General features: G+C 39.4%; 1 protein-coding gene across 2 annotated transcripts; it reads left to right on the top strand.

The window, feature by feature from the left end:
* The first annotated feature begins 312 nt into the window (after window positions 1-312).
* Window positions 313-21,139, top strand: lab (labial). Of its 2 annotated transcripts, none has more exons than XM_070207720.1 (4): window positions 313-547; window positions 976-2,322; window positions 18,452-18,831; window positions 19,554-21,139. In XM_070207720.1, the coding sequence occupies exons 2-4, from the start codon at window positions 1,047-1,049 to the stop codon at window positions 19,827-19,829; spliced, it is 1,932 nt and encodes a 643-aa protein (XP_070063821.1). In that variant the 5' UTR covers window positions 313-547; window positions 976-1,046; the 3' UTR covers window positions 19,830-21,139. The 2 variants fall into 2 exon arrangements, with proteins under 2 accessions (XP_070063821.1, XP_002053531.1); XM_002053495.4 differs by having other exon boundaries at window positions 944-2,322.
* The last annotated feature ends 732 nt before the right edge of the window (window positions 21,140-21,871 follow it).

The raw sequence follows: 21,871 nt of genomic DNA, 5'->3' as shown, positions 1-21,871 counted from the left end.
TAACTCTAATATCAGCATTTGCCCTGGGACCGGCAAAAACTAAATGAAAACAGCAACTGCCAAAACCGGTAATGACTAACCCCCGTGCCGGTGCCGGGAGTTCACTGATAAGAGCTCTTGTGGCCGACACTGAACGGTGGCGCGAGCGAGATGCCACTATGCTCGCCAGCCGAGGCGCAGGCCTAGCCCAGTAGGCGCAAGCGAGATGACGGCTATTGCCGGTTCGGGGCGTGGCCTGCAGGCATGCCGCTCGTCGCTGTGTGTGTTGCTGGGTTGGCTGCCCGGCCAGCCAGCAATCAGTCACGACTTGGTTAGCGCGCATGCAGCACGAAGTTCATGAACCGTCGCGTAGTAAATAAAAAAGAGACCGTCGGAACTGTAACTGAAACTGTTATGGCGCGTTTCTTGTAACTGTTTATGACAGTGTGCCAAAATGTATTGAAAATCAAATGAAAGCCGCGTGTTTATAATCAATTATTTAAATATTTAAACGTGCCTCTGTTTCGACAAGCTGTTGGCTCACCCAAAAAATTTGTATTTGCAAAAAGTTAGTTTGTGTTAAAAACAAAACAAATATTTAAATTGCCCAAAGCAACCATTTTGGGAATTACCACATATATATTGCCTAAAATAATGACTATTTTTGAAGCTATAAAATCAATTTCATATTTTTGCAACAGTTTTTCAGTATTCCATATTCAATATAATGCCCTATATAAGCTGATGTTTAAAAAGAATGCTTTCCCTTTTCGTTTACATTCATAATCAAAACTAGCCCAATATCTTAAACTTATATATAGCTTTATGGGTTTATCCTTTTGAGCTGGAATTCAGTTTAAAAAAAAATAAATAAAAATTTAAGTAATATTTTTCTTAACATAATGAACTCTTTTGAACCACTCGATGGATAAAATAGAACTCTTAAATGGTCTTATACTTTTAGGCAATATCAAATTAAACAGCATTTAACCTTAGACACAAATTTAGGCAATTTCCCAAGTGGTTTTAGACAATAAAATTCTTTGAGTGCAGTTTTGGCATACAATATGATGGACGTTAGCAGCATGTACGGCAACCATCCTCATCATCATCCTCATGCCACGGCCACTGCCTATGATGGCTATGGCAGCAACTACTTTCCCTCCCCGACGCACCACCACCAGCAGCAGCAACAGCAGCAGCAACAACAGCAGCAGCAACTGCATCAGCAACAGCAACTACAGCAGCAAGTGCAACAGCACCAGCAACTGGCCTACAGTGGCTACGACAGCAACTCGCCCAACTACTATCAGCAGCAGCAACAGCTAACGCCACCGCCAGCACAGCACCAGCTGCAGCATCCACTTGCGCAGCAGCAGCAACAGCAGCAGCAGCAGCAGCAACTATATCCGCATTCGCATCTGTTCAGTCCCAGCGCTGCGGAGTATGGCATAACCACCACGGCGGCGGTAGCGGCACCCAACAGCACTCCATTGCATCCCACTAGCCACTCGCCCGCCGACTCCTACTATGAGAGCGACTCAGTACACTCCTACTATGCCACAGCCGCTGTGGCAACGGTGCCGCCACCTGCAAACAATTCACCGGTAACCGCGGCCAATGCGACGCAGCAGCAACAGCAGCAGCAGCAGGCATTGGATGCGCATGCGCCCATCATTAGCTCCGAGAATGGCATGATGTACACAAATCTGGACTGCCTATACTCGCCCAGTGTGGCACAGCAGGCGCAGACTCAGCCGCATGGCTATGGCGGTCAAATGGAGGAGAAATATGCAGCGGTCCTGCATGCAGGCTACGCGGCACCGCCGCCTGGCATGCTGCTGGAGGATCCGGATTCCATGATGCAACTGGCTGCCGGACAGCAACAGTCGCCGCCGCAGATGTGGCATCATCATCAGCATATGAGCGGTGGCTATCCGCTAGATGCGGGCATTGCCATGGACTATCCACACGCCCACTTGCATCACAGTCTCAGTCATGGCCATCTGGCCAGTTTGACTACCAGCGCGCAGCAGGCACAACAGCAACAGCAACAACAACAGCAGCAGCAACAGCAGCAACAGGCAAACAGCTCACAGGCTCAGGTTGTGCCACAGCATTCGATATCACCAAACGGCTCGACCAACTGCATGACCATGGCCCGGAATCATCGCAGCGGTGGCGTCACATCGCCTGGTAGCTCCACCTCGTCATCAACAACATCTGCGTCTGCAGCCAACTCCACGCACCAAGCGAGCTCACAATCAAAATCGCCAAATCACGCGGCCAACATTCCAACTTACAAGTGGATGCAGCTCAAACGGAATGTTCCCAAGCCACAAGGTAAGTTTTGCCCCAAGCAAATGTTATGTTTACCTAATTAAGGTACTCCCTTCTCTACATACATATATATTCTATCTTAATACATGCCTGCAATTATGGTAACGTAATTGGTTTTAACTAATGCTAATGTCGGGAAGAGAGGGAATTGCCTAAGCAATTACATACGATTCCATACTATTCCTTCATTAAAAATCTATTTATATATTGGTACAAACATAAAATTTTATAATCGGACCTCGTCGCTTGGATTTTTAAATATTGAACAAAGGTCTGATGATTACAACAATGGCAAAGACTTTGGGGCATGAGAGCTTCAAGGGTTCGGAACAGGTCTGCAGGGCAGATCCAGAGGGTGGAAGCATTTTAAACGGCGGGTGTGGGAACTGTTGTCTACATTTTTGTTGTTGTTAAGACTTGAAAAATCTAAGCCAAATGATTATATTTTATTTCATGGTTAATATTTATTAGCGTGAGGCTAAAACTATCTTGCTCTAAGGCTGTGATCACAGAAAATCCAGAATGCTCAAGACAATTAATTCGCCATTTTAATTTAAATAAGCAGCTGAGATATATATTAAGTCTGCGTCAATCAGCACACCTTTAAATTAATTACGTAATCGCTCTAATAGATATTTTTTTGGCAAAATCACAACAACAGATTCCGCCAATAAGGGCCAATATATTGTACATTCTGTGCGATTATCAAGGATGAACACATAAGCCTTTCAACTAGACCTTTCATCATTTTGGCACCTTATTCGAATCGCTTTAACATGGGTAGTTAAGCAACTATTAAATAGTTTTAATAATTGCCATTTCAGCTTCCACCAAAACCCATTTACTAATGTCAATTTAAACGCTGCCATCAATAGATCACAGCTAACAAAATGAATATATTAAACCAGTTAAACAAGATGTGCCTAATTAGGTGTTTAAGATATTACATACCACAACAACAAAAAAAAAACGCAAAAGGGTAAAACCAAAACAAAATGAAATACAATTTTTAAATCAAAAAAACGATGACTTTCAAAACTGATTGACAGTCCAGATATACGCGAAAGAACCAAGTGCGTCAGACGTCCCACCGAGGGCATGTCACCTAAAAATAAGAACGTCTCTTCAAATGCCAAAGATTTAGCCTGCCGGTCTCTCATAATTTTCGCTGTTTCAGACGCAATCCCTCTTCCCCCCCCCCCCTGTCCCTTACCTTCCACTTTGGCATATTTCTTGCATATTTCAGATAATTTTGTCAATGCTGTGCAGTCAGTCAGGTTGTCACTTGTCACGGCGCTGAGAAGTTTTGTATCTTGAAATTAGCCAACTAAGAAAAATACTCAACGGATAATAAACTGAAATTCATGATAAACTGCGCGTTCAGTAATATGTGGAACCTGTGTATATGAAATATAAAATGAATAATTAATATGTTCGTAATTGGACTTTGATCGTTGTAAGTTGTCGATAAATATTTTAAAGCTTAAGAGCGCTTATGGAAATCTTTTTGCTGGATATCGGAGAGCTCAAAACGATTACATTTTTCTTCATTTAAAAATTTGTCTGATATTTATCTTACCATGGATATTTGATTTATTCATCTCAATCAATGTATAACAAATTTATTTTTATGAAAAATATTAAAAGTGGATTGTGTCTTCGAGTTTTCATTAATTATTAAAGTCAGAAGCTTGCGAAATAATATACGTTCTTTTTCCATTATTCGTAATAATTTCAAAATTTTTAGAATACAAAACAAACCAATTGTTAGGAACATTTTTTTACAATCCTTTGCGGTCTATAAAAAAAATATCGTTTTCAGCAACAATAATTGTAATATATTTTCTATAAGCTAAATATTTGCATGTGAGATATATGCACCTGATCATCTATTTCGATAAGATATTCTCATAAAACAGCTTTAATCTTATAAGCTTTTTTAGTTTTGTAAAATATCAAATTATATTGACTACTATTTTGATCTGCCTCTAATGAAATTGATTGATTTGTATCGCATTCTTACTGAATGCGTGCTCTGAAGCTTCTCTGAACCTGTTGGGCGAATCGATGTAACAGGCGCATTTGACTTCCAGACCTCAAAACTAGTTAAGGCACTTTACCTGTTGCGACAGCAGCCCGAGTTCGATCAGATATCAGCCAGAGCGCTCCTACCACTTACAGCTGGAACGTAATCCCCTTGCTACACCAATAATCATACAAATATTTGCTTATTAATGCTGAAAAGTGTCATTTACATGCATCGTTTTCAATTAAACGACGCCAGAGATCCCCACGCGCCGCACCCAAAAGCTGGGAGCTGCGATGACAATGACGTGTGCAAGTGGAGGCCAGCCCCATGTCCGAGCCCAAATCCGTATGGGGCGCTTAAACGTCGCGCGTCTCGAGCAAGTCAAACAAACAATTGAAGCATGCAAGAGCAAGGGGAAAAGAAAAGAAAAGAAAATGAAAAGAAAATGAAAAATCATAATAACATAAAATAAGTATAAAAGAAATGCAGCACGGAATGAAGCTCAAGAATGAAGCCAAGCTACTCACATGGCAGTTGTCGCTGCGACTGTGGCTGAGGCTGTTGCTGTTGCTGGATGCCGATCTGGAAGTCAAGTTGGCTGTCAGAAAAAATGATTATTTAAATAAAGAGTTCTTGTTTGCGACCCGCTGCAACCGAACTGTCACTGAGTCCAACCTCAAGAGCTGGACAAGAGACGCAGACGAAGAGCAGGTCTCGTTCCCGATCGCAGACTTGATCGCCGTCTTGGTCTCGATCTCAGTCTCTGGCTCGGTCTCTGGCTGTGCGCGCGCATGCTTGCCTCAGTCCATCTGTCATGTCATCCATTTTCAGCCAGAGAAACAGCATAATCAGCAATCATGGTTATAAATGGTAGCATTCGACATATTGGCATTCACGCACAGCAGAAGCTTGCCAGCAAAATGCGTATTTCGAAATGCCTACATACACTCGCACTCGCACTCGCACTCGCATTCACATTCACATTCACATTTGCATTCATATTCATTGCATTCAATTCAATGATCTTTAATGTGTTAATCAGTATTTTTCAATAACCAGACCATATCACAAATACTGGAGCGGGTAAAAGTGGGTGCGCGGGAATATTGACTGCTATAAAATGGAATAGCTTTCCTATGCTACCTGCAGATCAATTCACTATACACTAGATTAATTGCATTTTTGCAAGGGATTTGCCACTGACAATTTGGCCAGGAATTTGTCAATAGACTGCAAACTTCATATAGACAGAGTATATATATATAGACTGAGTAAACAGCGGAATGCAACGAGTAGCTACTCACTCCCCAAGTTTTTAAAATATTAACTAAAAAGAATATTTTATATTGAAATAATACAAGTTGACTTTACTTTCCACATGTATATATACATTTAAGCTCTTTGACTTTCCTTTAGTTTTTTTCTGTTCTACTATTTATGGCAAATCAAATGGATCAGATGAAAAAGAAAAAGTAAAAAAATATTCAAAATATGAATTTAATATTTAACTAAGAAGCAATTTAATGCAATATAGTGAGGAAAAGAAACTACAGGGTGTGTTTTTTGTGTGATGTCTATGTTTTAGCCAAGTAATTGATTTCTTACTAGTATTATTTGTAAAAACGAATATGCTGTCTTTGAACCATTTAAAAGCTAATCACAAACAAATTTTTAAATATTTTTTAAATGGGTCAAGTTCATTTAGGGGAAATTATTATTATCTATCATATGCATAAAGCCAGCTTTAAAGTAATTGTAAAACATATGCAATTTTGTATAAAAGTTATCTGGGCTTTATCTTTAGCAACTATGCTCCGCCCCAGAGCCAGCGCTCATTGATTGGGAGTTTTCTCACCCGTTTTATGAGTACACTTATCTCATACTCGTATAGCCCTAAATCATGCTCCACACGATGTGAGTATTTGTTAACGTTTATTGGTCTTTTTATGGGCGCACATAATTGAAAACTGTCCACCGTCTTGCGGCATAACAATTTAATTACTATCCGTAGTTAAATAGTTGTGCCTCGTTTGCAGTTCGGGCTCGTGTTTTATTGTTTTTTAAACGATCTACCACTTTGTCGCGGCATTTCCCCCCGTTGGGTGTTGGGGGCGGGGCAATACTCGAGTAACACGCAAACTATGCCATATGAAAATATGAAATATGAATAGAGCTCACCAAAGTGAACGAAAACGAAACCTAACACAAGAATTAACATAACTGTCGGTCCGACCTGTAACTAGCTGAGTTAAAAACTTGGGCCAAAGTTCGACAAGGTGTTGCTGGGCACGGGGGTAGCTGGCGAGGGCATACGGAGGAGTGGTTCGGCCCTTGCAGCTCGCTGTGGCGTATTCAACATTTATTTGATGTGATGTTTTGATATTTCTTGACACCAACACGCGACGGCGACGCAGCGCCGAATGTGCCACAGTGAAATGAATTAATTACGTGCATTTCAAAACAAAACACAAAAATGGAAGAAAAAATTACAGAAAACAAAAACCCACAAAAAAAACGGCAGACTATTTAAACGAAATGATATTGTGGATAGAAAAGTGGCCACCAGGAATTTGAGATAAGATCAAACGCTTGGCCAAACCAAGCCGAACCGAACCGAAAGCCGTACCGAGTCCAGACAGCGGCCCGCCCGCCTGTCTGTCACCGTACGTCACAATGGCTAGTTGGATTGGCCTCGGTCTTGGCCCTCAGACCCAGGGAGCCACCAAAAAACACAAATAAAAAATACATATCCAAAAAAAAAATATGTGCGGCATGTGTCGTGACAAATTTTGTTCGCTCGCGCGCGTTGAGCTAACATTTTTGAAAGCGTGTTATTAAATTCCCTTCCAACGGGGTAAAGGGTCAGCACGGGGCTGTGCCATCAACTTATTCGGAGTAGCAACCGCGGCTTTTCCTTTTCCTTCAGATTGGAATCGATTTGTAAACTGATAAACGCCACAGTACTTACATTAATTACCACTTAAGAGTGTGGTGCTATCAGTGCCCAGAAAAGAATCCGAATCCGCATACAAACTCTTTTTCCCGGTCGCTCTCTTTCTCTCTCTTTCTCTCTCTCTCTCTCTCTCTCTCTCTCTCTCTCTGGGTCTCTTTCTGGACTGGCCTGCAACACTTACACACCTCAAATGTCAGTTCTCATAAAAGTTTTTGAGATCAGGCATGACATGAGAAGCGCATTAGCGGCCTTTCATGACAGCCAGAGACATGCCCAGCCACAGAAATCCGCAACGGGGCTGCGCCCTTGAAGGCAGTCAGTATCTCCATGCTGGTGCCCAGTTCCTGTTCCAATTCCATTCCCCATATTATAAGCCAAACATTGCCTGCATTAAAGGATACTCGAGGGTGCGTTCGTCTTGTTATGTAATATTACCCAAAAAAATAAAAGAGAAAAGAATGAGAATAATAATATTGTCATCCAGTGGCCTGTCGCCAGTTGATTTTTCCGCTGGCTGTTTGCCTTTTTGGACATTTCGTGCAAACAGTGCGCCAAGCGAGGAGGATATCTTATCTTTTGTTTGCATTCGCATAAGGTTCTCCTAGCCGATGGCACAGTCTGGCCGTGGCGTCTGCCCGGCTGCCTTTAATACTTTTCAAGTGTATAATTTACTAAATTATATAAGTATCCAGTTACGTGCCAGGCGCACATAAACACACAAGCACAACATATAGTTGACCCGATAAAAACGCTTCAATATCTGCTTAACAAAGTTGCACACAATCATGACATAGATATATATTTTGCTCGTATGTATGTGTATCGATCAATGGTCACTGATAAAAAGCGTACACAACTAATTAATTTATATATACATATTTATCAAGCGAATAGTTTAGTTGTTTGCATTGACATTGGCGTAGAAATTTTAATTTTAAATTGTTATTGCAACTTTTCTATCAACTGTGCAACTCTGAACCCAATGTGACACTAGAAAGTAGTCATCAAGCAACCTGAAAACCTTAAATTTTAAATAGGTTTAACTATTTGCAGACTGGAATCCTATTAAAAAACAAAATATAATCCCAAAAATATTTTTTAAAGCATTTCCAACACCTGTGTTCTATGTTTATAAAGCACATGTTTGCTTGTCCTCAAAAAATTAAAAGTTAAAAAAGAGATACATTTAGTTTACTTAGAATTGATGTGCACTTATTTTTAACGCAAATAGTAAATACTTTTGGAATATCCCATTATGTTTTTTCATAATTTTCCAAAACAAGTAAGTTGGATGAAATACTTTTCTCTAAAAAGTACTGAGGTATTTACCTCAAACTGTATTCCCTAAGCAGGCAATTAACACTCAATACAGTTGAAATTATCATAATACAAAATCGGAACTCTCTTCTGATAGGAAGAAGGGTGTGGGGGGTCTGTAAAAACGTGAAATTCCTTTGAACCTGCGCCCATGCATCATTTGTACTGCCACTGGGCTTTGTTATTTTATATCTTGTCGGCATAAATGACCAAATGGCATTTCGATGTAACGCCGAGACAAAATATAAAAATAAAAAAATAATTACAAATCAAACGAAAATAACAACAAAATACATTTCGCTGCTTAAATGAATGAATCATTTGACGAAACAAACAGTAGTCGGCTAACAATTTAAGCTGCTCACATTACGATTATGCCCGGCTATAGACAATAGACAACTGGTTCGGCAATACTACGGACTTGTAGATAGTGCAAGCAGAACAATACCCGGTTACATTTGCTCTCCTAATGTTGCGGTGCTCTTTGAAACAAGTTTTTTTTTTTTTTTTTACTCCGGCTCTCCAAAGCACACGCGTTTAGCCAATGATCTGCAAATCAAAGGGGCCGCAACGCCCCATTGGACATGTCTCCTCTGAGCCCAGAGCTCTACAATTGTCTCTCGCTAGGCGCGCCAACATGTGAAGGTGATTTCATGCCCGGGCACTACGAAATTCCCAACCGCATTCATTGGGCATGGGCCATTCGAGAGCGGTGCGTGTTCGGAGGCAAACGGTTTCAGCAGATAATAGTTAAACGAAAGCTGTCAATTTGAAGTTTCTTTGTTTGGATTTTATCATTGTTTAGCTATTTTTGTTATTTTTTATACCCTGTGCCCGCTGAAAATAGGTAAAAGAGGGTGTTATATATGTAACAGTCGGAAGCAGGCTTCTCTGACGCTATTAAGTTCTACAAAGGAATATATCTAGGGATTTGAAGTTTGGAATACGAAAAGAAAAGTCTTATGTATGTAACAGGGGGAAGGAGGCTTTTCTTAATAATCCAAGGAAGGATAAAGGAGCTTGAAATTTGAAGTTCCTAAAATTCAAGAGAGGAGTCACGTATTTAACAGGCGGAAGGGGGCTTCTCGGAGAGTGTAATTATCTAGGAGGGAATATAAGTGCTAAATATTTGAAATTTGGAACGTAGCTATCGCATCGATATCTCGCCTCGATTCCAGAAAATTGATAAAAGAATCGATTTGCAGATTAGGTTAAATTAGCATGTCACGATCTTAAATTGGAATCTACGCTCTTACATCAGAGCCGCTGGGTAGTGGGCATTTGCTGGTCGGGCAATGCTGACTAGAGCACTCTCATTTGTTTTCTCTGTATCAATTGTGAAATGGCGATATCTAACGCATTAAAGTAGTGTCACCGTGATACGCACGTACCCGAGCCGCAGTACCAGTTCCCTCCGGTCCGATAACAACAATGGACACCGCTTGACGCCGCAGGGCTTTAAAGTGGACACTCTAGTGGCCTCTGGTATTAGGGCTGTACGCTTGAACTTCAGCTGGCGTTGCGACACGCGCTGCTAGATTCATTTGGATGTAGCTAATTGATGGATGTATCTGCAGGTGCTATACAATGTTGGCCTAGCTGATTTAAAGTATTATCTGTATGACACTTTATTGGCTTAGTTAGACGTGCAAGTTTTAAATTTTTTAAAAGATCGATCTGGGTTCATTGCTTCTATAATTTCCACTTTAAAGTGGATAGTACTTGGCTTTAATACTGAGATTAAGCAATCGTATACAACATTTTTGAACCAGATTGTATGCTATAAAAAATGTAGAGAACAAATGTTTTTGTTATCTTGTAGAGCTTCAAAGAATTAAAAGTATTGAACTTTTTTGCATACATTTTTAAATTAATTAAATCAAATTGTGTTACGGATTTTTCATCTTACAATGTACTTTTATAAGTTTTTACAAGTTTATTGTTCTACGGAAAAACACTCTGAAAAAAACAAACATTTCAAATATATTGATATGTTAAAATGAGAATATATTCACTAGTTAAATAAATGTAGAGCTCTATGCTAAAGACAAAGGATATCATTACGATAAACTTCTTTGCTCCCTTATGATAACAAACGAATTTGTTAACTAGATAATATAGAAATTATCCCAGAGATTCTTCGCGGCTGTCCTGAACTTATCAGTAAAGATCTAATTAAATAAGGACAAATATATTTAAGCTCTTTTAGCGCACCTTCCTTGATCCTATCCCGGTTTACATAACCAAACTCTAAACTCTAACTTAAATAAAACAATTACAGATTTAATTGTAGAAATATATTTCAATAAAAACGCTTATAATTGGAATACCCCTACTTATCTAGGCACGTATATTGTGACGTTTGCTTCCAGAGGAAATTTTCCAACCTTAGACATTCAGTCGCCAAACAGGACCGGATAATAATATACTTATATTTCAGGTAGCATAGTTGCTAACCTGATAATGCCAAAATGTTTTAGATTAGACTTGTGTATTTATTTTTATAAAATTCACTAGAAAGCTACTTCCAATTGCTAAAATAAGAACTGACTAAGTTAACAGACAGTAGTGAAAACTTCGGAGTTGGGTGAGTGTGCGTGTGTTTGTGTTTGTGTGTGTTTGAGGCACAGCTGCTTGGTATGGCTGTGTGTGTGCGTGTGAGTGAGTGTTGTGTTAATTCAATTCAATGGCAGAAAAAAAGTAAAATCTTAATTCGAATAATACATTCTGACAACATGACGGATCACCAACGAAAATGCAGAGCCACACACACACACACACACACACACGCACACGCACAAACACACCAAATGGCATAGTAGATGTCCATAGTTTCCCTTTTGTTATTTTGTATGTACTTAGATGTACCTAAATCTCTCTGTGTGTGCGTGTGTGTATATAGGTGCGTATGTGTGTATGAAATTCTCATTTGACACAGCCAGAGTTCTATAGAAATAAGGGTGCTCGATAAAAGCCAAGAAAAAATGGCTGCCAGTGCCAAATGTGGGTTGACAAGTATATAGTTGGTATGTGCGTGCGTGTGTGTGTGTGTGTGTGTGTGTATGTGCGTGCCAATGGCTGACAGTCAACACTTTCAGTGCTCCAAATTGAAATCCACTTGACACGCTCCACCCGCGCGCGCGCCTCTTTGTTTGCGCCTGCTGCCAGCGTCTTTGACGATTTAATTCAATTAATGCCGCATTCGTGTAAGCTTTTGGCATACGACGAAAATTGATGCACACGCACATATAGACATATATTTATGTATAATATGTATATATGTATATATATATAGTCTATAGCATGTCTATAAGTATTTGCAAATTAAAATGTCAACAAAACAAATTTGAAAACATTTGAGACTCAAGTGCCGCCGACAACGTTGAAGACGCATAGGACACTGTTCCAGACGCTGTTCGTCCTTTGGCAATTTTGGTGCTGGGCTTTAAAATTTTCGACAATGATGCTAATGTCATCATCAATCTTCGTGCGAAAATTCAGCAAGGCAGAAACACACACACACGGAAAGAGAGAGGGCGAGTGGGCAGACGGAACAGCCCGTCTAAAACTGTCGCCTTCGATATTGGCCAATGTGCTAATGCTCTGGCATAGGCCGACATTCTTTTTTTGGTTTTCCTGCTCAACATTTTTCATTAGACAAATTAACAAATTTAGCTGACTTTGTAGCTGCTTGTGTAGCGGGGTTGCCTGTTGGCTGTTGGCTGTTGTCTGTTGCCGCCGACAAGTGGCATTAGCTCTGCTTGGCAGCTTGACTTGTTTACATGAGATAATTTCAATATAATAAATCATTTTGCCTTGTGTACCAGCGCACATTTTCTCAAAAATATCGAATCAAGCAAATGCAGCGCCATTTTAGAATTAGAACAACATACTATTTGTCGGCCTTGGATTTGGACTGTCAGCCCGAAAGAGTTACGAGCTTACCATTTGCCATATACCTTGGCTCAAAGTCCTCATTTCTTGTTGTGGTTGTTGTTATTGTTGACTCACCAAAACGTCACAATTAAAATTGTCTTTTCGACTGTTGAACAAGTTGTTAAGTTGAGTTCCAGATATGCCTTATAGAGATACAGGACTTTTGCCATGAATCACGCTCAATTTCAACATGATTCATATTTAACAATTATAATTATTATTATGTATTAATGTGGTGGTCTATACCGATCGTAAGTAGTTATTAGTTCCGTGTAAAAGTTATTATTTATAAATATTTAATATTTAAAATGTCGTTTACTCTATCAAATTTTCTTTACTGAAAATAATAATTATGGCCTTCGGGTAAATCAATGATATATTCCTACATATTGAATAATGCGCTTTAAATATGGATTGAAGCTATAACAAACATTTAACGAGTTTTGAGTACTATCTAGAATATATTTGAAAATCCTTTTGCAACACAGAAGCTCCAACATCTGAAGATAATCACATCGCAATTTATGCGTAAGTGTAGTTTCAGCTCCTTTAAATTTAATTCAAATCGTTTTGGTGATTACATATGTCAATCTTTACAATGTAATTAAGTTTTATTTATTCGTAAACCAAGTTCCAAGCAATATTTAGTACATATTAGACTTATTTTTTTGCTTGATTTAGGATGTTTTATATCAAGCTTGATGTTTTCTAAACGATGCTAACAAAAATCAAGTAATTTTTCCATTAGGAATCAGTATCATAAGAAGAAGGGTTGTTCGATTTTTGTTAGTACTTAAAATATTGTCACCAATCTGGGGCTCTTTACTCAAATTGAAGGATAGCTAGAAATGGGCCCGAAAATCAGACGGCCTTCTGGTAATTGAAATGATGAGCAAATATTGTTCGATTGAACTCGACCTAACACACACACGTTCTATCTATTGTGACCGATATAAACGCACATTTCAATTTGTTGGCAGTCCACACACACACACACACACACACACGTGCGACTTCTTATCAAGGTAAACCAAATAATGTCCAAATTCTCAGCTACTGGAATTCGATTTTCGATTCTGGTAATCTAGGGAAACAGTAGCCAAAATATTGCTATTAACGCTTCTATAAGGTAAATAGGTGCGTATCTATAGATTCGTGTAAATATTTAAATTTTGTAAAGAAAATCTGGCACACACGGGAAAGACAAACATGAACAAACGGAGATGTTCGATAAAAAAAAATGTCGAAACTTCTTCCGGCGCGACAGACAACAGATATTTAATGGGGCGCCATTTGGTATATGTTTAAAGTGAGTTTATGTTTGAGTTTCGGAATTTTTTCACTCAAATCAAACTTAAACCCTTTGTTGAACAATTTTCACGTTTGTCCATAATGTTACAGATCGTGACTAATAAGCCACGGGGTGTCCCCGCAGCCAAACAACTTTCAATTAATATGAAAACTTTTCTGGTATATGTACATATATGTTAATGCCTATATGAAGGTACATACAATGCAGGTAAATTTTGTGCATTTCATGTTCAAAACAAAAAAAAAAAAGAACCGAAACTGCAGCATTGCATGACATGTGAAAAGTTCAAGTTGACAGGCGGCCAATAAAACTGACAGCATAAATGGATTTTGGATTAGTGAGTTTTGTGAGTTTTAGTCAAGTCAGCGAACGCATTGAAATGACCAAAATTACCAAAATGAGAGAAAGCATTTTCCAGCCAAATATGTTACACACCCCCGCACTCAAATGGTTCACAGTTTACCAAAGGGTTAAATAGGGGGTAGATAAGTCAATTAGTCCTGCGAGCTATGAGAATTTCTATACCCTTTTTAGAGCTATTTCCAAATTTTCATTAAATGTATAAGGCCTGATGCTAGTACTACATGATATCATTATATAAGCAAAGATTACCATCTCCTACCAATTCTATTTCCTCTAAACACAGCATTTGCATATCACACTTTACAGGGAAATAATAATATTAATGACAATATATATATATATTTTATTAACACTGTAAGCGTATTTAGCCTGCGGCACACTCAAGCACACAAATTCCCTGCGTTGTTGGGATTTAGTTTAATATATTTGACTGACCTTTCGCTTATTTGACCAACGGTCAGCTGGCACTCGGCCCAGGATCTGACCATCTGCTGACCTTAGCACACAGTCGTATTCGGCGCATATTGCGAAATGTTGCTGGCCGAATGTCAAATTAGGTTTAGCAATTTTGATTTCTACCGACAGCAGGCCATAAATTATATATATACTTTGAATCGTTTAACTGCCTAGGTGATCAATCAAATCGTCACCAATATAACATACTAAGCCCAAAACGCGATCGTCCAAAATTTGTTTTGCCACCGGGCATTTATGATTGCGATTAGGCAGCCACTGGCTAATTGTCGTCTGCTGTTGCTTGAGCAAGCAATTAAAACAATTTACTTTTAATTGCAATATAATTTTCTATTTGCACTCGAATTAAGGCACATTATCAACTGAGCCGCTGCCAGACACCAGAGCCCACATCGGACGCTCGTGCACTGCCCGACGTCTGCCCAGTTAATCGCCATCGGCCTCGCCCATCCGCCTCGCCCATCCGCCCGCCCCGCTCTGTAATGCATGCCCAGACTAGTCTTTGGCTGGGGGGGATCTGTGTAAAGTGCCACTGGCGCCTACATATCATAATATTGATAATATCGCACCAAAATGGCCGCCAATTGTTGAGTCACTTTGTTTGGGCAACGCAAAAAGTTTAATTTACTTGATTTTGTCCAGATCCAGATTCAACAATTTGTTGTATTTTAATTCGATTAGAATTTAAAAAATTGACTTTGTTCTAGATACAATTTTTGTACTTTCTAATTATAAGCTTTTATTCAAATGTGGCTGTGTTCAATATTTGGTTATCCACTTATTTATATACACATATGATATATGATAATAAAAAAATATATTTGACATTGATTAAAACTAGTTCTAAAACGAACAGAAATTTTGCACATAGAGCCATAATCAAGACAGTTTATCTAACAAGTTTTAGTTTGATTATATCTCATTACGATACCATTATGATGAATTGTTCGCAATCAGTTAACGCGGCTCTTAAGCAACTCATAAATAATCCCCAGAGTTACCCATGTTGGAAAACACTTGAGACTTTCATTCACTTTCTTTTCACACGAGAATTTATCAAAGTTATGCAAAAGTCAACAACAAGAATTGAGTTAAACCTGCAATTGTAATTAAAGCTAGTTGCGATGTTATCAAATTACATTGACTTTGTTGCCATCTAAACGATGGTGCCTCACGCTCCATGCCACATGCCCCCGCATGCACACCCGCACACGTGCAACCCGAAGCCGGCAACTCGGGCACCCTCAGAGCTGTTGTTGCTGCGGCGGTTACTGCAACTTTTGTTCTTGTTTACATTGATTGTCAGCAGTGTCATTTAAGCGCCATGCCACCATGGCACCATGGCGCTTAGCAGCCGCTCGCCCGCGCCGCCGCCGCCCGTGCAAACACACAGTTGCTGCCAGCGGATGGCCTTGTGCATGTGCACCGGGTGAGTCCAAGCATAACTGAGTTGCCCGTACATTTCTTCAACACTGTCAACAGTAGTCGCAGTTGGCGTAGACGGAGACGTAGCCGCCGACGCCGACGCCGGCAACAGCAGCAACAGCAGCAACAGCAGCAGCAGCAGCAGAGGCGGCGACACGTCAGCTCTGCATTGCATGCATTCAAGTGGAAGCGATCCACCGATAATGCTCTCTAAAACTAATATTACACAGTAGATATCGTTTGGCGCCGGACGCGGACGACAGTATAAGGCGACAGTGCCGCCGCCAACTGGCCGCGACATGTTTGACATGCCGTGCGACACCAAGCAGAGCGCCCAGTTAACCAGCAAATGCTCTGGCAGCTCCATGCCCGTAACCCATACCCAATACTCAATACCCAATACCCAATGCTCAATACTCGATACCCATACCCATACCCATTACCCAAATGCCGGGGCATTGATAACCGGAATGCGACATTCAGTCGCTGCCGTTTGTTTGCTGGAAAATTCAAATGTAGCCCAAGCCACTCACAACGTAATCCTTGGGCTTGTTTTCTTAGACATGCCTGCTGCTGTACGAGTGTGTGAGTTTGTTGGTGTGTGTGCAGTGTGCAGTGTGTTTATGCATTACGATAGGAGTTTTGAGTTCGACTTCAATTTCCAACGTCAGCGGCTTATCGACCCCCCTTCCCCTTGCCCCTGCCACCACTCCGGCGCTACTGTGCAAATTGAGCCACAGTGGCCACCATCTGGATCCGCCAAATGGCTACTCTTTTGCAGTAGGTGTCATAAATTCATCATTCATTGGCGTGCTCCGCGTGGACGGCATATTGTTTCTTTCTTTTTTTTTTTATTATTATTTTTGTTTCGTATTATTTATGATATCGCTTATTTGATTTATTGTGGCCCGTCACCAATTGCCGAAAACCCAGCCGAATGCAGAAAATGCCCAACTACTTGCGATCATAATACTTGAATATTGTTGTTCGTACATTACCTGGAGCCCAGTCCAGCTGCCGGTCACCTTTTAACTTAAGGCTAATCGCCGTTCCAATAATAATGAACACTTACGCGTCATTATTGCTACTTAATGCTTATTAATTGATTTATTCGAATGAAACTTTCATTTAGATTTATGATTGTGTGAAAAGGTTTTTTACAACCACCCATTGGCTGGATCAGTTATTTTTATTTTTATTGTACATTAACAAAATAAAGCCTTCGCTGACTCAATTGCCCCAGATGAGCATCATTAATACGAATAACAACATGTTCTTAATGTTCATACAAGTTATGTTTATAAAGCTCTCAGCTTGACGTTTTTTACTTATCAGATTCTGGTTTATTGGATTCAATAAGTATAATTTAATATTCAGTGCAAAGGTATTAACAAAGGTATCCCATATGTAATTGGAATCGAACAGTTAGCTCAAAACCTATTAGAATCTAGTTGTAGAATAAAAGGATTACATACTTAGCACATACTTACATACTCTTGCATTGGGAGGGATGTGAGCTCTAATTTAGCTCCAATATGATTTTGCAGCTTTACCAAAGATTCAGCTTGCATATCGCCAAACTGGGGCAAATTATTTGAAAGGCTAATTGAAAAAACCTGCTTATGTTGATTTATGAAGGAAAAGCGTTTTCCATGAATATGCTATTGCATATTTATCTTTAAATGGCATACCTTGGGGATTTGTTACATTTCTTATATTCGAGCTAAACGGAAAACAATTTTCTGCTCATTCTCTACAATTGGCCATAACTGTTTGACATGTCTTTACGAGGGAAATTTCCTTAAAAAAAATCTACTAAAACTAGTCAAACCCCCGAATACAAATACAGCATACACAATTCCCGTACCACCCACAAATACATTTTATTTTCTTACCTAAGATAAAGTCAAACCCGCTGTCAGGATAATCCCAATATTTTCAAACAAACCTATTAGCCACATTAAATCCTTCTATGGAAAGGGCAGAGATTATTTTCATCATCGTCGGCTTTAGCCACGGGGCGCATGTCAAATTATGAATAAAATGCAAAATCACGCAAAGAGCAAAAGTCAAAGGCACGGCCCAAAAAAAAAAAAACACACACACACACACACAATGCCCACAATGATTATGGTTAGGCTCGAACCCAGAGAGCGAGGGTCTTCGTCTCTCACACTGATTAGCTGCGACAGCTAGAGATCAACGCCAGGGGATCACTCAGCCCAAAAAGTAACCACAACAAATGCCAAGGCAGCTAACTGAATGACGCTTTCTTTCTTATTCTTTGCTAACCTCGTCTCTGCTCTCCGCCCTTACCTTCCAGCACCGAAACTACCTGCCAACATGAGCAACATGCACGATTACCAGCTGAATGGTCACCTCGACATGTGCCGCGCCGGCAACGTTGGCGGCAGCGCTGCCGTCTTGCCCATCCAGAATCCACTGCTGCTGTCAAACAATGCGGCCGCGGGCAGCGCATCCAGCGGCCTGGGCGTGGGCCTAGCCAGCGGCAACGGTGCTGCCGGTGCCAGTGCCGGGGTTGGCCTCAGCGGCTGCAGTCTATCCTCCACGAACAACTCGGGCCGCACCAACTTTACAAACAAACAGCTGACCGAGCTAGAGAAGGAGTTCCATTTTAATCGCTACTTGACGCGCGCTCGTCGCATCGAGATTGCCAATACGCTGCAGTTAAACGAGACGCAGGTGGGTTACAGTTGAAACAAATTTCTTATTCTAAATTCAAATTCTGATGACACAAGCTGAAAGTGCTAAAAGAACACAGGCTAGAGAGATTTTAAATTAATAACAAAATACAGCATAAGTCGAGTTCAACTAGATATCTTTGCATATCAGAAAGCTTTTAATGCTTTCAAGTTCCTTTAAAACAGTCAAAAATGATCAAAGCTTTGAAACCTGATGTGACTACTGAAAAACAGGCACTTAAAAGTTGAATTTATTTATTCGTATTTCGTATTTGAGTTTTGATTATTAAAGCTTTCATCTGCCTTCAAAGCTTTCGACATTAATCAAAGCTTTTAATGCTGAAAAACTGTCAGCTAAAACAGCCATTTTTTCACTTCCTACTTGAGTTTGAATCATTAAAGCTCTCATGTGCTTTTAAAGCTGTCAAAAGTAATTACAACGTAATAGAAAAGCAAAACAAATGAAAAAATATTGGCTAAAGCAAGTGAATATCACCATCAATTTGTGAAAAAGTCTAAGCTTTCACCCAATAATCAATCATTTAATATGGACAGACATAAACGCAGATAGCAAACGACCGGAAGTTCGGTCACCTACATTGATTAATGAAGCTGCCTAGTTTCGCACCAAAGTTGCCCATAATTAATCCAAGCCACATTCAACTAGTGTCACTGCCACAATATCAAGCTCGAATCAAACTTATATAAATTTCCAATCAACAGGTCAAAATATGGTTTCAAAACCGCCGCATGAAGCAGAAGAAGCGCGTCAAGGAGGGTCTCATACCGGCGGACATTTTAACGCAGCACAGCTCACCCGTGATAACTGAAAAGCAGCCACAGCAGCAACAGCAGCAACAGCAGCAACAGCAACAACAGCAGCAACAACAACAACAACAGCAACAACAACAACAGCCCGAGTTGAAGGCTTCCGAATTGGCCAGCAATGAGCTGCCAGCAACAGCAGCAGCAACAACGGCCGCAGCCAAACAGAGTTGAACAATTTCCATTGTTGCTGTTGTTGCTGCTGCTGTGGTGGTTGCTGTTGTTGTTGTTGTCGTTGTTCTTGTTTTTTAATATACCCTGTACACAAATGTATATAAAAAAGGGCTTGCTGGTTTTATGCAAACAGGCAGAAGGAGTTATCTGCGACCTCATAATGCCGAGTCTACCAAGCTCCCCCTACTTGTCTATCTGTCAGTCATTCTGTTTGTCCGTCTGTCTGTCTGAATGCATCAAGCTCAGAGAGTATTGGAGTTTAAGACTTCAAGTTTGAAAAGTAGCTGCATTCACAAACTCGATCAGCCACGATTTAAGATTGGATATTTTGATTTGGTGCACTACAAATTAAGTGTGTAGGTATAAAGCGATCAAGAACATTTTTAGAATTTTGATACTTTATAAAAGAAACACAATTTTTGGGGCATAACCCACTTATTTGAAGGCCACATCTAATCCTTGGAAATTAATTATAAAACGAACTATTAACGGCTGAGTTATTCAAGGGAATGGAGAAGCACAGTGGCAAGGATCTCGGTGTCGTGTACAGGGTATCCCCTGGTCGGACGCAACCGACTAGCCCACTCTTGTTTTTTGTTGTTATTAATGCTGTTGTGTGAGAATTGCCAAATGTCGAGCGCATTTTGTTGTGATAAATAAGTAATTAAAAAAAGGCAAAAAGTAAAAAAATAAAAACAAAACAAATATAATAAACCTTAAATTAAAAATATTATGTCGTACGTGTAGCCAATTAAATGAATACAAAAATGTGCATACTAAATCAATCAATTCATTTGCAATTTGTACAAATCAACAAATCAACAAATCAAATACTAGCATCTGTAGAATCGAGGCGTCACCTTTGTTACGGACCTGTAAAAATACTAACTAGCCGTTGATGCTGCAGCTGAATGTTAGACTAGCATAAACTAAACTCAGGGTTATATATTACTACTTTCATACACCTAACTGTAGCACGCCGAGAAATTGACTTTCAACAAAAAAAAAAACAAAGAAAAACACAAACAAAAGAAAACGTTTAACTAAATCAAAATCTGTACGTAAGCTACGATGGCTAGAGGAGAATCGCAAGCTATAACTATATAGCTCAATCGGAAAGACATTGCATTATAATGTACTCGTACTTGTGTAATCGTATGTAGTATTATTATTGTTTAACTGTAAGCAATGCCTTCTACAACACAAGAACAATAGTTATTTATTTTGTGTTTGAATAAGTTGGTATTCAATCTTGATGTATCTACCATATTAATAGATATATTCTAGTCCTAACTGTAATATAATTATAACTGTACAACACAAAAAATATATAAATAAATAAAATTATTTGAAAATTGTTGATCTTTAAATAACATCTGAAAACTAAAACTTCCAGCTTAGTTATAAATTACATATGTTGACAATAAATCAGAGCTCGTATAAGATTTATATTTTCCAAAAATGAAAAACAGGCCTTTTTTTCCCAAACATAAGTTTTATGCTGCAATAACTGTCCGTTCATGAAAAACAAATTTTCAATGACATTTGTCCCACAGACATTTAATTCTTATCAATATAGTTTTGATGAATTAGGGGATTACAAAAAGACTGTATCACAGAAGTTCGCTTAAATCACATGTGTACAAAAATTTTAATTTTTTTTATTTTTTTTTGGGTATTTGCCGCTAGGCTGGCTACTTTGAAATTTTGACTAATTAGAAAACATTATAAAAACAGCAAAATTAATCAAATGCCTTCATCAAAGTCGGTTTGCATGCTTGATAGATAGGATTTTAAGACTACATTAAAAATTGCTGATGCATCGAACTCTATAAAGTACCACATGATTATTACTATATTTGCATGAAAATATCAATTTCGGCCATTTACTTAAGCTAAGAATAATTCTGCATCATTACCTTAAAAATTGCGTTTTTAAGTAAATAAACGATATGTATATTATTTGACCTGACTCTCAGTCTCTTTCTGTCTCTCTCTCTTTCTCTCTCTTTCATTTTAATCATTATTTATTCGCCTGACGT

This window comes from Drosophila virilis, chromosome 2 (genome assembly GCF_030788295.1).
Source record: "Drosophila virilis strain 15010-1051.87 chromosome 2, Dvir_AGI_RSII-ME, whole genome shotgun sequence".
In the NCBI taxonomy this organism is placed as follows: Eukaryota; Metazoa; Arthropoda; class Insecta; order Diptera; family Drosophilidae; genus Drosophila; species Drosophila virilis.
This window is presented reverse-complemented; position numbering and strand designations above follow the sequence as displayed.

What these genes read in the sequence shown, in the direction of transcription:
- lab (XM_070207720.1), top strand. Translation starts at nt 1,047, where the DNA reads ATGATGGACGTTAGCAGCATGTACGGCAACCATCCTCATCATCATCCT. An exon ending in GAATGTTCCCAAGCCACAAG is followed by an intron (nt 2,323 to 18,451) that starts GTAAGTTTTGCC and finishes CTTACCTTCCAG; the next exon opens with CACCGAAACTACCTGCCAAC. An exon ending in TGCAGTTAAACGAGACGCAG is followed by an intron (nt 18,832 to 19,553) that starts GTGGGTTACAGT and finishes TCCAATCAACAG; the next exon opens with GTCAAAATATGGTTTCAAAA.